Source organism: Hevea brasiliensis, unplaced genomic scaffold, assembly GCF_030052815.1.
Source record: "Hevea brasiliensis isolate MT/VB/25A 57/8 unplaced genomic scaffold, ASM3005281v1 Scaf671, whole genome shotgun sequence".
NCBI classification, from domain to species: Eukaryota; Viridiplantae; Streptophyta; class Magnoliopsida; order Malpighiales; family Euphorbiaceae; genus Hevea; species Hevea brasiliensis.
In genome coordinates, this window is record NW_026615219.1 from 3,709 (window position 1) to 19,534 (window position 15,826).

At 26.7% G+C, this 15,826-nt stretch overlaps 1 protein-coding gene across 1 annotated transcript; it reads right to left on the reverse strand.

The window, feature by feature from the left end:
• Window positions 1-1,412: 1,412 nt before the first annotated feature.
• LOC110656150 (uncharacterized) lies at window positions 1,413-6,130 on the reverse strand (the record flags this gene model as incomplete). The annotated part of the gene is given in 5 exon segments (XM_021812764.2): window positions 1,413-1,475; window positions 2,155-2,378; window positions 2,476-2,568; window positions 3,114-3,166; window positions 5,517-6,130. Coding segments are annotated over 5 exon segments (869 nt in total), but the record flags the coding sequence as incomplete, so codon positions are not given.
• Between the last annotated feature and the right edge of the window lie 9,696 nt (window positions 6,131-15,826).

Here is a 15,826-nt window from a genome sequence, read left to right on the forward strand (position 1 = left end):
AAATTAGATGAAATGAAAAAGTTATCAGTAATGTTTAAATCACAATTAGAGAGACTGTTCTCTCCAAGTGGCAGAGAGAAATATTTTTCGATTGTATACAATCTGCCTAAGTATCCCCAGATCAATTCTGGTTAGAGTATCCAACATAATTTGGCTAGAGGAACTTTGAGCGGTATTAAATTAATGTTTAAGTATTTTTGGGATACAAATTGAACTTGAAAGACAGTTAAAACAATCTCAAAGTTGAGAGATGATGGATGAAATTAAACTAACAATTTGTAAGTTAAGAATGAGAATGGCAGCAAGTAGCAACACATGCTGATTCCCATATTATTAGTAAGGAGTAGAGCAGTTAGGGAGTTTGTCCAGCAATTAAATAGAGAGATTCTATTGTAATAGTCTATTGTAATTAATCCCCAATCAGTTGTAACTATACAGAACAGTTATAGGATCCAAAAAAGTATAAATAGAAACTTAATTGTAAAGAGGAGACTATCCAAGATCATTAATAATCAAAGATACCTCTCATCTCTGAAATATTCTCTCTTCTCATCCAATATATTTCTCTTCTCATCCATTCTTTTCTTCTCTTTTCTCATCTATTTCTATCTCTTTCTCTCCCTATTCCTCTGTTTTAGTAAGTGTGCAGGCTGTTATGTAACATATCATTCCTTTAAAACTCAACATTGCAAATGAAGACTAGAGGTTCCAATAACATTAGTGGACAAACAAGGTAAAACTTTATATATTCAACCAACATGTCAAAAAGATAGATAACAAAGTAAACCACAGGTTTTCCAGTTATCTAAGGGGAAATTTTATTTTGTTATTTAAATTACATATATTTAGTCACATTATTCGAATAAATTACTGCAGAAGCCAACCCTCCACACATTGTCTTTTCTATTTAACATTAAAACTTATAGCTTTTCCAAATCCAAATTCAAATTGTCAATCATTCAAGTGATATTTCTGATGAAATCTCAATTATAGTGGCACCAATCTTTTTCGAGGAGAAATCTTAGGTTATTCCTAAGTGTTCCACTCCACAACATTTAGTTCTTTAATTCTTCACCACTCCTGTGGCTGGCAGTACTATTATTACTATTACATCCAACACAGACAGTCTTAAGTGACCAGTCTACTATCTAAGCTAGTGATTTCTGGCAAAAATATCCTTTAGCCACACTCCCACAAAGGAGACAACAATTTAGATGACAGAACCTCCAAGATAAAATTGAAAAATCAGATTACCAAATCATTTTTCCTTTTACACTTTCACTTCCAGTATCATAAAACACAAACATCAATATATCATGAATAATTTAAGAGCTAAAAATAACACTCTGAAATTTCATATGGACATGAACAAAATTCACAGCAGTTAGAAAAAAGAGGACAAACTCACGATTATTGCACGGCCAAATGCGCCAGCACTCACATATGCCCATGTTCCTGGAAGCATTCCCAACCAACTGTGCAACAATCAAAACTTAATTAGTAGGAGACATTTCAACAAGATTCTGCAAGTAATTAGATGTAGTTTACAAGGAACCAGCACGAATTTCAAAGTTGCATATGAAAATAAGAATCTTGGTATTTTATGCATCAGATGTTATGAATTACTATTAGCTTTATATTGAATCAATAAATTCCAGACACTTTGGCTAATGTTGAATGATATTTCAGAACTATTAAATAATCCCATCTTAATTTTAGATTTCAGTTCAGTATTTAGTCAACTCAGACCTACACAGAAGGAAGCTATATCATTGAAAATCTATACAAGTTATTTATCAGAAATGTGTACTCTGTTAATATATCATTCAGAATATCACTTTAGCATGTGCGTCATACCTAGAGAGTAAGGGAAAGGAAAAAGACAAGTCAATTCAGGCCAAAACATTACAGAGACTGACAAAGGCAGACACCGCATGAAAACATTAACGACTTTCATATGCTTGTACAGATTAAATACAATCATATCCCCACAAATTCTAAGCAAAAGCATAGAAAGTATGCACGTTCACAAGCAAATGGATTACATAAGGAGGGCATCCAGTACAAGCAACTAAAGGGACATCTCATAACATATTTCCAACAGAAAATCAACTTTATAACAAGCAATAACAATGGGATGAGGAATAAGCAAACCTTCCCAGAACATATGGGACAAACTCAACAGATGTCAATCCATACAAATAATTCCCCAGGGAAAATGGAAGCAAAGGGCTCAAACGAAGAAGGGTAACAACTCTGAATCCATTTTCACCAATTGCTTTGTCAATGGCAAGAAACTTTTTATTTCCTTCAACCAGTTTAAGAATCCGCTCACGAGCAAAATATCTAGCGATTAGAAAGGCCACACTAGCAGCAACCTGAAATTGTAAAGCAATATCACACATATCTTCCAGAACACAAGGTCCCAGTTTTCTTCTACTGTTTTAATAAAAATACACATATAAGCCAACTTACTGTTCCACTTATAGAGACGATAATGGTGCCAATAACAGAGCCAAAAAGAAGACCTGCTGACATGGTTAATGGAATTGCTGGAATTGCAAGGATCTAACAGAACATAGATTGCAAGAAATCAGTTTCAACAATCTATAACAAGCAGTACTGGTTTATTGCTACATGAAACAATGATGAGTCTATGATGATAGAAGTCAGTTTTAAGTTAATGGAATTCTGGAATTGCAATAGAAGTCAGTTTTAAGTTAATGGAATTCTGGAATTGCAAGGATCTAACAGAGCATAAATTAGTTAGAAGTCAGTTTCAACAAAGGATAACAAGCATTACTGATTTATTGCTACGTGAAACAATGATGATTTTATGATGATAAGGATTTCAGAGAAAATGGAATATTAAATGATTCTTCAGGGAGAAATTACGTTAAATTTTAACAATAAAAAATTATAGCTTATGATGTGGCATGAAAAAATAACCCTTCTTTAGTCTCCTTTAGTAGTTCTTTGATAAAAAATAAAATATAACAAAAAAAAATTTGCTGTCATGAACCCCATAATTGCATACAGGTTTTATTAAAGCTGTAAATCAATTATCAAGCAGAGATTTAAGACTAAACTCAACAAAGAGAATAAATGCTTACTTCCAGTCCTGCATAAACTGCTACAAATAAAGCATATCCAGCTGGTCCATAACCTGTTCGAGAAAGAACCTTATGAATTTCTAGTAATTTCCTTCTATAATGAAAAAAATAATAAAAACAAAAAATAAAATAAAAGAAGGAAAAAATCAGTAAAGCTTTCACCGTAACTCTAGCACCATCTCAAAATACATCTAGCAACAGATACGATCAAAGTTTAGCATACCCAAGGCAACACAACACCTAAACAATCCAAGCAACCGAAAACATTCATTCCAACTTAGGTGAAAAAATGACAAAGCAAGGCTAAGTGCGAAATTATCCATTAAACGTGCACTCTATATGAATACATGTGAACATCAATCATTGGACTTATTGTTCCGGCTTTAAATAAAGAAGAATACAAGAGAACGACACAAGAAAAGAGACTGTATACATGGTCCTATTCACTACACAGAAAACTCCAGGGGAGACACGATCTCACTTAAGAAAGACTAAATGTTATAGAAAATATGTCTATTACTCGATTTCACTCCATCCAAATAGTAAAAATCAAATAAGTAGCACAGTTTCCCATGTCAGCAATAAACATTCTCTTTTTCATCCCCAAAGCCCAAGCCAAGATTCCATCAACTTTCATAAAAAGAAATTTGACTTCTAATAAGGACAGTAATACACTAGTAGGTTCCTCCACATTTTCTATGGTTAAGCAATAGATTGATAAGCCAACATCAGGCTGATTAGCCTTTTTTTTCATGTTAGATGACAAGTAGGCCAATATCTTCTCAGTTTACATATCACAGGCTTCTGTATGAGGCAAATCTTCTCCAGGGAGGAAACCTTCTCTGTTCATCATAAAGAACAAAAAGAGGAGTTCATTTGATATGGGTATCCATATGTTCTCATGCTTCTGTTATATGGTTGTATAATACCATTCCTAAAAACCAGCACTTCCACAACCAGTGCTAAAGACAATATATTATGGCAAACTAGCAAGATAAATTTTGCCATGACCCTTGCTATTTTCACTTCACTTTCTTTTTCCTATCTTTTATTTACTCTCCAACTCAAGAATTATCAATTCTTAGCAATGCTGTCATCATTTGGCTACCTCCCTCTTCCCCTAAAACTAATACAAAACAGCTTCTAACCAATACTTTGCCACATAGCACATTCAATCAGCTTGCTACAATAGAAGTAATTAAAAGTGTTACTGTCTGCAGCTCCCATAAGAAATAAATAGTTAAATTTGCCAATCATTTGGCCATTTAGCTTGTCTTAAAATTCTAGTTTTAACTTCCCATGATATGACCTTAACCAAGTAAGCAAGTTTACCAATAAGGAAATTCCTTAAAGACTGAAAGTCTAACTTCCCAGGAGAATTTAAATACTTTGGAGATCAAACAAGAGACACTAAGTAAAAACTTGATATGAAGAAAGGACTCAAAATTCACAAAAGAATCTACTAAATAATCACACTACATGCTCACCTAGACAATAAAGGTGTGAAATTAATTCACCATTTATTCCAAAAGCAATAAGCTTACGTCACTTTTTAACCTTCTTTTTCAAACAATCAACGGAAAAAATGTCGATCTCTAGCTTAATCCTTGTTGGCAGCCAAAGTAAGACAGTAACATATTAAGAAGAAGAGTGTTAGCAATAATTGACCAGCTGTAGGAGATGTCCAGGACAACTCGAAAGCTTAAACAAAAGCCTCAACATTTAGCACCAATCAAACAGCACTCTAAAAGTTCTTGAATGGGTATTAGAATTGTTATAATCAGAATATCAAAAATAAATAAATAAAATCATACTTAATGCCCATAAGAACAGAAAACAAGTAATTCTTACCATAAAGATGCTGCATTTCCTGACATTAAAATTCGTAATATATTATTCCAGAATGCCAATCCAGACTCAATAATTCAGAAGAACATGGACTTCTTGTGAAATACATAAGCATTTTAAAAAAAAATCCATCAAATGAACGCTAGTTCTCAATAAACCAGGGGATGATTTTTCTATCTTTAAGAAATAAGCTCCATAGGAAATTGAATTCCCAAAATACCACATTTCAATCCACAAAAAATTCTCAGCAATTCCAACAAAATCACATTGATCTTACTAAAAGTTTGAGAAAGTGCATTAACATCTGCAGTAAATTTACTATAATAATGCAACAAATTCAGACAGAATCTTAAATGCATCTGCCAAATAAGAATTCCATTCAATGAAATATTAAAACTAGTTTGGGAGACAGAAATTCCCGTAGAAATCACAAATGGGTATTGAATTCGTATAAACAGCATAGAAAGTTTTGAGGAAATCACTTACACCAAATCACCGATAAACTAAGCACATAAAAAGGAGCCCCAAAAGAGTATGAAATTCTCAAACAATTACCTTCAATAAACCCGGAAAGCTGGTTCAAAAAAGCATTGATCTGATCCTTGTAAACATATCCAACAGCGCCAAACCCACCAACAATACCCACGAGCAATACCCCAGCCAAAAGGGTACCTTTAACAGCGGTATTCCCTTGCAATCCCCCATCAGCTTCACCATCACCCTTAATTTTATCATCATCAGCACCACCACCACCACCTCCACCTTTAGGATTCAAGAACCATCTCAAACTCTGAGGAGCATTGGTCTTTTGAAGAGTCTGTTGTTTCTTGGTCTGTTTAAGAGAAGAACAAGGACAGAGGAAGTGAAAACGCCTGTTGGGTCTAAGGCTATAAAGGAAAGAAGTGCAAGAAGGAGGTGAGAAGTGGAAATTGGAGATGAAGCATGGTGGAGGAAAGGATAAAAGCGATGTCAGGGTGAGAAGGGAGCGCATTTTAATAGGTGAGAGCAGAGTGCAGGCTAAAGAAAGCCACTAGAAGCAGCTCGGTTGGTTGCTGTAGTTGCGGAAACTGGGAACCCTGCCATGTGAAAATGATGATTGTTGGCTGCGAAGATTGGTGGTCAGCGTGGAGCTATTGGGTTTGATAAGGGAGGTCACTCAGAGGTTCTTTGTGGCTCCCAATTGAGCAACGCTTGTGCCCTGCACAAAAAACACCACAAATTTTTTTCTAAAAAATTATAAATCATCTCAAAATATTTAAATTAAGGATTTTTCTTTTTCAAATTTTAATATTAAAAATTAAATTATAATTGAATTCGTTAAGTGCGAATTTCAAAATTAAAAAAAAAATATATATATATATATATATTCAAATTATTTCCCATTTCAAATTTTGATTTCAATTTTAATTACTTTTAAATTATTTAATTATTATTAAAAATAATTTTATTTATAATAAAGCGAATTATATTTTATTTTACTTATTTTGATTATTTATTTTCAATATCTTAATTTTTTAAAATATTTTTTTATTGTTAAAAGTAAAACTTTCTTTTCAGTTTTTTAATGATATATTTTGAAATCTTTTTAAAATGCTAACTTATTATTATTTTTTCCTTTTTTAATTCGTTGAATCTTTTAAATTAAAATAAATCAGTTCCCTTCAAGTCATTTGGATATTTTATTTATTAATTGTTTTCAAATTTTATTAATTTATTTTAATTTTTAAAGCACATAAATTGAAATTAATTTTTCTTTTTTCTTTTTTTTTTGGTATTATCATTTTAACTTTTTTATTATTTTATTTCATTATTAAATATACATTAGTTATTATTATCAGTAATTTTATTTTATGATATAATGACTTTCACTTTATACGTTAAAATTATATAAATGAAATATCAGAATTTCATATTTCGTTATTAATCTATTTTACTAATATTATTTACACCATCTTTTTTTATAAATTATTACTTTAAAATAATAATATAATTATTATTATGTAAAAATATTAAAAAATTAATATCTATAAAGTTTTTTATAATATTTATTTAGAGTTATTCAGTATATTAAATATAAGGCTAATCATTTGGTTAGAACCAAACCGAACAGAATCATTAAAACTGAATTAACTAAATTATCATATTTTAGAAATCAAACTAAACTGAAATAAATAAAAAATGAATTGAAACAAACTGCTCTATTTCAATTTAATTCGATTCAAACTGATCAGTTTTTGAGTTTTAATTGGTTTTTTAATTTAGATTTATTTTCAAGTTATTTGGTCTGATTTTAACATTTATTTGCACCTAATAACCATTAATCAATGAAATTAAACAATTTATATATATATATATATATATATAATTCATAAATTTTCTATAAAAATAAATCAATTTAAAAATAAATAAAGTAATTCGGTTCAGTTCGGTTCAATCAATTTTTTCCTCTTCAAAACTGAACTAAATCAAAATAATCAAAATTCTTAAAATGTAAAATCGAATCGAACTAAATTATCTTAAAAATCGAATTAAATTATTGAAGTAAGGCGATTTAGTTCGGTTTAATCGGTTTAAACCGAATATTATTCACTCCTAATTAAATATGCAAATTTAGTTTATAAGGAACTAATAATTGAATTTTATTTACTTTTAAATTGATTAAATGATTTTAATAATTATTAAAAAAATAATTTTATTTATAATTTATAAGTATAATAGTTATATTATTATTATAAAACAAAATTGAATATATTTTTAGCATAAATATTTTTTTATTTATTAATTATGTTAAAAAATAAATAAATAAATAATATCCACAACACCGTACAGACTTTTAGAGCTTGTTATAACTAATTGCCTAGTTGCCTGTTGCCCAACTTATTAATATTTTTAATGTTTAAATATTTTTTATATTATTATATAAAATTAAAAATAATTCATTGATATTAAATTATTATCTTTAATTACAATGTGATTAACTTGCACGATTATAGCATTCTCGAATTTTTCTTACATCCTATCGGTTTATTGTGTTATAACATACATATAAATTTAGGGCACACACAATTATATGATCACACAATATTAAAAAATGCTTGGTGTATAAAAAAATACTTACAAAAGTTATACAAATGAAATGAAATGTTCACTTCATCCTTAAATCATTTAGACTCTAAATTAATTTGGTTTCTTACCAAAATCATTTACCTCCAAAATTTAACCAATCGTAATCATCCTATATTTTGACCAATTCGCCCTTATCAATATCTTAACCAATCACATCCCACTAAACTTTTAACCAATCAATAGCTCCTACTAATCTTTCAACCAATTATAGCCCACAAAAATTCAATCAATCATGTCTAACCACACCAAAAATTCAACCAATCACAAATTGATTTATATGGTCCATTAAAATCGAATCGAATCGGACCAATCGAATTGATTTAAATGGGAATTGGGCCAATCACTGGTTTGATTCGAGCTTTAATCCATTTATTTAGCAAATTGGAGTTGACCCATCCAAACCGGCCGAATAACCAGCGAACCAATTAGATTATAAATCAAGTAACTATGATCAATTAAATTAATTAATCAAGTGATAATTAATAATGATATCATAAATTAAGTAACTATGCCCAATTACAACATAATTAATTGGATAAATAAATAAAGTAACTATTAACAATTAGATCAATTAATCAATTAGATGTTAAACAAGTAATTGTGATCAATTAAATCATAAATCAAGTACAATCAAATATTTTATCAATTAATCAAGTAGATCATAAATCAAGTAATTATAATTAATTACATCACTATTAAGTATTATCGGTTATTTTATCAATTAATCAATTATATTATAATCAATTAGATCATAAATCAAGTTATCATGATAAATTACATCATAATTAAGTGCTATTGAGTATTTATCAATTAACGAAGTATATCATATTCAATTACCTCATAAATTAAATAACTATAATCAATTACATCGTCATCGAGTACTATAGTGTATTTTATAAATTAATCAAATAGATCACAATAAATTAGATCACAAATCAAGTAACTATGATTAATTAAATTATAAATCAAGTAATTATGATTAATTACGTCATAATCAATTAATCAGTTAGATAAGAGTGAGCATGATTTGATTTAAATCAAAATAACCAACTGAATCAAATCAATTCAGAAATTGATTAGGTTTTTATAGAAATTCTGTTCGGTTTAATTTTTATTTATGAATTTTTTGACATATTTGGTTCGGTTTTGGCAACAACATAATATTTTTCTTTTTTTTTTCCTATTTTGAAAATCGGATTACCTAATTAATTAGATCATAAATCAAGTAACTATCATCAATTAAATCATAATCAAATACTATCGGATATTTTATCAACTAATCAATTAAATCATAAATCAATTTATTACGATCAATTACATTATAATTAAGTACTATAGGGTATTTTATCAATTAATCAAGTGGATCATAAGTCTAGTAACTCTAATCAATTACATCATAATCAATTAGATCGATTAATCAAATAACTATTAACAATTAGATCATAATCAGGTATTAATGGATATTTTATCAATTAATTAAGTATATCATAATTAATTAGATAATAAATTAAGTAACTATAAGCAATTATATTATAAGCAATTAATTAATTATATAGGAATGTGCATTATTTGGTTCAGATCAAAATGATCGACTGATCAAACTGAATTAATTTAGAAATTTGATTCTATTTTTGTTGAAATTTAATTCGGTTCAATTCTTAGTTTTGAATTTTTTTTAGTTTATTCAGTTCGAATTTGAAAATAACATAATATTTTTTTTTCTTTTTTCCTCTCTCTTGTGAAAATCGAACTGCCTAATCAATTAGATTATAAATTAAGTAACTATGCTAACTTAGATTATAATCAACTAGATCAACTAACTTAGATTATAATCAACTAGATCAACTAACCAAGTAACTATTAATAATTAGATCAATTAATCAAGTAGCTATTAATCAATTAGATAATAAATCAATTAATTATGATTAATTACACCATAATCAATTAGATCAATTAATCAAGTAATGATTAATCGATTAAATTTTAAATCAATTAATTATGATCAATTAGATTATAATAAAGTACTATTCAGTGTTTTATTAATTAATTAAATAGATCATAATCAATTAGATCTAAAATAATTAATTATGATCAATTACATCATAATTAAGTATTATGGGATATTTTATTAATTAATCAAGTATATTATAATCAATTAGATCATAAATCAAGTAAATATGATTAATTACATCATAATCAATTAAATCGATTAATCAAATAACTATTAACAATTAAATCAAGTACTATCAAGTATTTTATAAATTAATCAAATAGATCACATTCAATTAGTGCATAAATCAACAATGATCAATTACAATATGATTAATTAGATATGAGTGAGTATTATTTGGTTTAGGCCCAAATAACTGATTGATCGAACATAATTAATTTGTAAATTCAGTTCGGTTTTTATAGAAATTTAGTTCGGTTCAGTTTTTATTTTTGAATTTTTTGGTTTATATGGTTCAGTTTTGAGATAACATAATGTTTCTCCTTTTTTTCCTCCCTCTTGTGAAAATCGAACCACCTAATCAATTAGATCATAAATCAAATAACCATAATAAATTAGATCATAATTAATTAGATCAGTTAATCAAGTAACTATTAGTCAAATATCACAAGTTAAGCAATTATGATCAAATACATCATAATTAATCAATTAGATAAGAGTGAACATTATTCACTTCAGATTGAAATAATCAACCAGACCGATTTAATTCGAAAAATTCAGTTTAATTTTTATAGAAATTCAGTTTAATTCAATTTTTATTTTTGAATTTTTGATATTATTCGATTTGATTTTGGAGACAACATAACATTTTCCTTTCTTCTTCCCTCTTTTGAAAATCAGATCGTCTCCCATTGTTGTAGAACTTAAAAGGGTGTATCAGATGTTAGTCTGGGAAAAAAAATCGAAAATGGATACATGAAGAAGATACTTCAGATGGGTATGGAGTTTCTTACTTGAGAATAAATTATCGAGTTAGAGGTTGAGATGTGCCATTATTGATTAGAGTAATGGTAAACTCGGATAGATCAAAGGAATGGTGGGTTCGGATAGGTTAAATAAATGGTAGGATAGTCTCTTATTGGCTGAATAATGGGTGAAACATAATGGGTTAGAGTATTAGTGGTATTTAATTGATGACCAATAATAGAAGAGAGAGAAATTATAAATTTTGAAATTCAAATCATAAAGGGCTAAAAAGACATTGCACATCAAAAAAGTGCATCAAATTTACTGAATTACCTCTATTTCTATATTTTTATAAATGAATTTTTGTACACCTAGTCAAGTCCATTAAAAAATTAATAACAACGCATGATGCAATCACTCAACTCTAACTTAATATCTTTGAAAAGAAAAAAAAAAAACTTTAACTTAATATGTTTCCCAAATATCTCACAGCTCTTTCGTAAAGGGCAAAATATTACGTCCTACACTTCCAACAAGATCAGTGGTGGACTTTAGACCTATCAACATCATCATAAAATTCAATTTTTATTTCAATCAGATCGCAATGCAAAACTTTTGGATCAAATTATAATTCAAGTTTATAAAAACATATCAAAAATTCAAGTTTATAAAAACATATCAAAAATTCAAGTTACATAAAAATAACATATTGATTACAAAAGCATTAAAATTAAACTTAAGAGTGATAATCAAACTCATCCGGATTAAATGGGGTAAAACTGAAATTGTAGTTTTTAAGCTTCTGTTAATGCATTAGAAATTACTGAAATTACAATTATAACCTTGATGAAATTAGTCTCTTGAGAAATGGAGTCTAGAATAAATAAAGGCATTAAATATGGTTCACGCTCTTTAATTATAGTGATGAGAAGGCATTAGCTGATGGGTTTTTGTTAATTTTGTTAAGATTCATGATTTTTTTTTTTTTTATAAAATATCAAAACCTTTTAAATATTTAGCCTCCATTGACGATAAAACATATTAAACAATGATTTAAAATAATTAAAATTTATTTTTAGTTTGTTTTTATTTATTTTCAATATAAAAATTCTAAGATATTTACAAATTATTATTTATAATATCATGACATTTTTTTAAAATAATAATATTTCAAATAGTTAAGATTTTCGTGAATGATTAGATTATTCTTTTAATATAATGAAATTTTTTAAAAAATAAAATATAAAAAATTAATTTTTTAACAACAAATCAAATTTTTAATTACTAATTACCAATCAAATGGTGTTGTGGGCAAAATCAATTATAAATATAATATCAATTTATTTTCTCTTGTTTCTAACTTAAAAGCTAAAAATGGAATTTTATTTAAAAAATTAAAACTAAATTAAATTCAACTCCATAAACAATGGAACCGAATCAATTAAAATAAATTGATTTGGTTTAATTCAAATTTTTTATTTTTTTAAATTTATTTTTTTTTCCTTTTATGCTCAATTTATATATTTAGTCATCAATTTCAAATGAAAAAAAAATTAAATAAGCCCTTATACTTTCATTTAATAATCAAATAAGCTCAAAATCAAGTTTTGCGTCAAATAAGCCCCTGTAATTTTTAATTAATGTCAAATAAGTTCACATCTAATAAAATAATATTTTTTAATTTTTCTATTTTTTAAATAATAAAAGATTAAAAATAATAATTTTAATATTAAACAATTTTGTTCACCATGATTTTTAATTTCTTTTTTTAAAATTTTATTTTAGTTAAAAATAATAAATAAATTTTAATATTTAAAATTAGGAAAAAAATAATATTTTATCATTGAAAAAATAATATTTTATTAAGTATTGACTTCTTTAGCCTTATTTAATAATACAGGGGCTTATCTAGCTTAAAACTTAATTTTAGCTTTTATTTAACCTTCTGCTAAAAATATAAGGGCTTATTTAGATTTTTTTTTTATTTCAAACATACAAAATAAAGCAATAATAAGAAGAAATTTTCATTAAAATTAAAATGACTAACAAAAATTTCATCAATACCAAATCATCCAACATCCAAAACAAGAAAATATTACAAAATAATATTATAAATTGAATAAAAGAAATAAAAAAGTAAACTATAGTACAATATTCCAAATTGCAGAAAACAAAAATTAAAAAATAAATTGCAATACAATATTACAAATTGCATAACAGGAAAGGGGGTAATTGCATCAGTTTTTCATGATAGTTTGGGAATAGTTAGGAGTGAGCACTATTCTGTTTGAATCGAATAAACCAAATTAAACCACCTTAATTTGGTAATTCAGTTTAGCTTTTAAGATAATTCGGTTTTATTTGGTTTTGTATTTTAAGAATTTCGATTATTTCTGTTCGATTCAGTTTTAGAGAGAAAAAAATCAGTTGAACCAAACTGAACCGAACAAAATTATTTTATTGATTTTTAAATTGATTTATTTTTACAGAGAATTTATGAATTACATGTAATTATATATATATAAAATATTTAATTTCATTGATTAATAGTTATTAAGTTCAAATCAAGGTCAAAATCAGATCAAATAACTTAAAAATTAAAAAATTTATTCAAACTCAAAAACTGATCGGTTCAAACCAAACCGAATCGAATAGAGCAATTCATTTCGGTTCGATTTTTCATTCATTTATTCTATTCGGTTTCTAAAATATAGTAATTCAGTTAATTCAATTTTGATAATTTGATTCAATTCAGTTCGATTTAAACCGAATACTCAACCCTAAGAATAGCTTATTCTCATGCTATTGCTAGCCGTGCTTGATAAAATTTCGGTTAGCTTTCTAGGGAATCATATTTTATTTATTTTTAAAACATTATTATTTTTTTTACTTTTATATAATTTTCTTATTTGAAATTAATTATTTTATATGCAAGGTGTAAAGGATGAATTTACAAGTGAATATACAAACAAGTAATCATTATTTGAAATTAAAAAAAAAAAACAGAAAATATTGTAAAATGAATGCTTTTTTTACAAGCAAATTACTTATTTTTTAAATTAAAAAGATAAAACAATTCAAAACGATTACATTTTTTTAGCATTTTTCTATATTAAAAAATATAAAACGGATCAAAACAACTGTGTTTAGTGAAGAAATTTTAATCTTTAAATATCGTCCAACCAACCACATACCTTTGCATTATTATTTTTTTTTAATTTAAAATTTGTTGGATATGGAGCCACTGAATAATTATATGGTTGAATTCAAATACTTTAATCTCTAATAGAATAATATGGATCAGTTATATATATAATTATCTTAAAACGTAAGTACATACTTCTAACTGCATTATAAGGAGCAATTGATGAGAGATGTAGCATATACAATATTACCATGTAGTAATTATATGGAGTTAAAATATGCATAGCACATTTAATTATAATATGTTAAGTACTAATTGAATTGTAAGGAGTATATTTATGAAAAATCTAGCATATATTATTATAGTACTCTGTACTATTATATGTTGCTAATATATACATAACACATTTAATTGAGACATGTTCATAATTGAATTATAAAGAGTAGTATAATGAAAGATCTAGTGTAACGCCATGTACTAATTATATAAGATATGCATAGCATATTAAATCATAATATGTTTCATAATTAATTTAAGTACCAATTGAATTACGAGGAGCAATTGATTAAAGATCTAATACATATTATATTACTATGTACAATTATATAGAGCTAAGATATATATAGCACATTTAATTATAATATGTTTCATAATTAATTTAAATAATAATAATTTTATAAGGATAAAAAGATGTTTAACATATTTTATAAATATTCTATAAAAAATTATTAAAAATAAATTTAACTGAATTTTAATATATAATACTTTTCAAAAAGATTCTAAAAATTTTAATTGAAATTTTATATTGGTATATTAACAGAGAGAAAGTAAAGATTTAACGTAGTTGTCAGAGTTCAATTCCTCTCTCCCACAAACTATTTTCTTTCTTTTAGTAAAAAGAGTTGGTCTAATTTAAACTCAACGGATTCAATTTCTTGTAAAATCGATCAATCAAACTGGTTCAATCTTGACAACCGAATTTACAAAGAGGTTGCATTGAAAACGATCACTCTAATTAATGTTGCTCTATAATCAATAAAAAAAATATCATTCCTTTCACACTAAAGGTTATTATTGTCACCATATTATAGCATTTAATATTAAATATTAGTAAAAATAATTAAAAGGTGGAAAATACTATTATATCGCTCTTGATCTGGATCAACTTGGTCTGCACACTATTATTGAAATTTTAATTGTATTTTATTCAAATAAAATTAATATTTTCATTGAAGTTCAAGAACTTAAAATCTATTATTTATTTAACTAAAATTCATTAAAATTTATGCATTTGCGCCTCGAAATTTATTTGTTTTTCAACTTATCACACCTTGAATTTTTTGAGAAATCTATTATACCTCTAAACTTGTAAATTTCATTAAAAACAAATTTTCTCTGTTCCTAATATGGCAATGTGCATTTCATACATGCCCAACCACGACCATCCACATTATCCACATCACTTTCTTTGCATCTTCCAATAAAGTCCAAGAAAATTCTCTCTCCTCCAAGAAAATATTTGTGCAACTTTCTCTCTCTCTCTCTCTCCTCCTACAACCACCACCACCATACATAAATTAAAAATACACAAATCCATAATAAAATAAGTCAATTATCATGATATTAGGTGACAATCATTGAAATGTGCAAAACAAGAAGTGGTCACAGGGCTAAGGT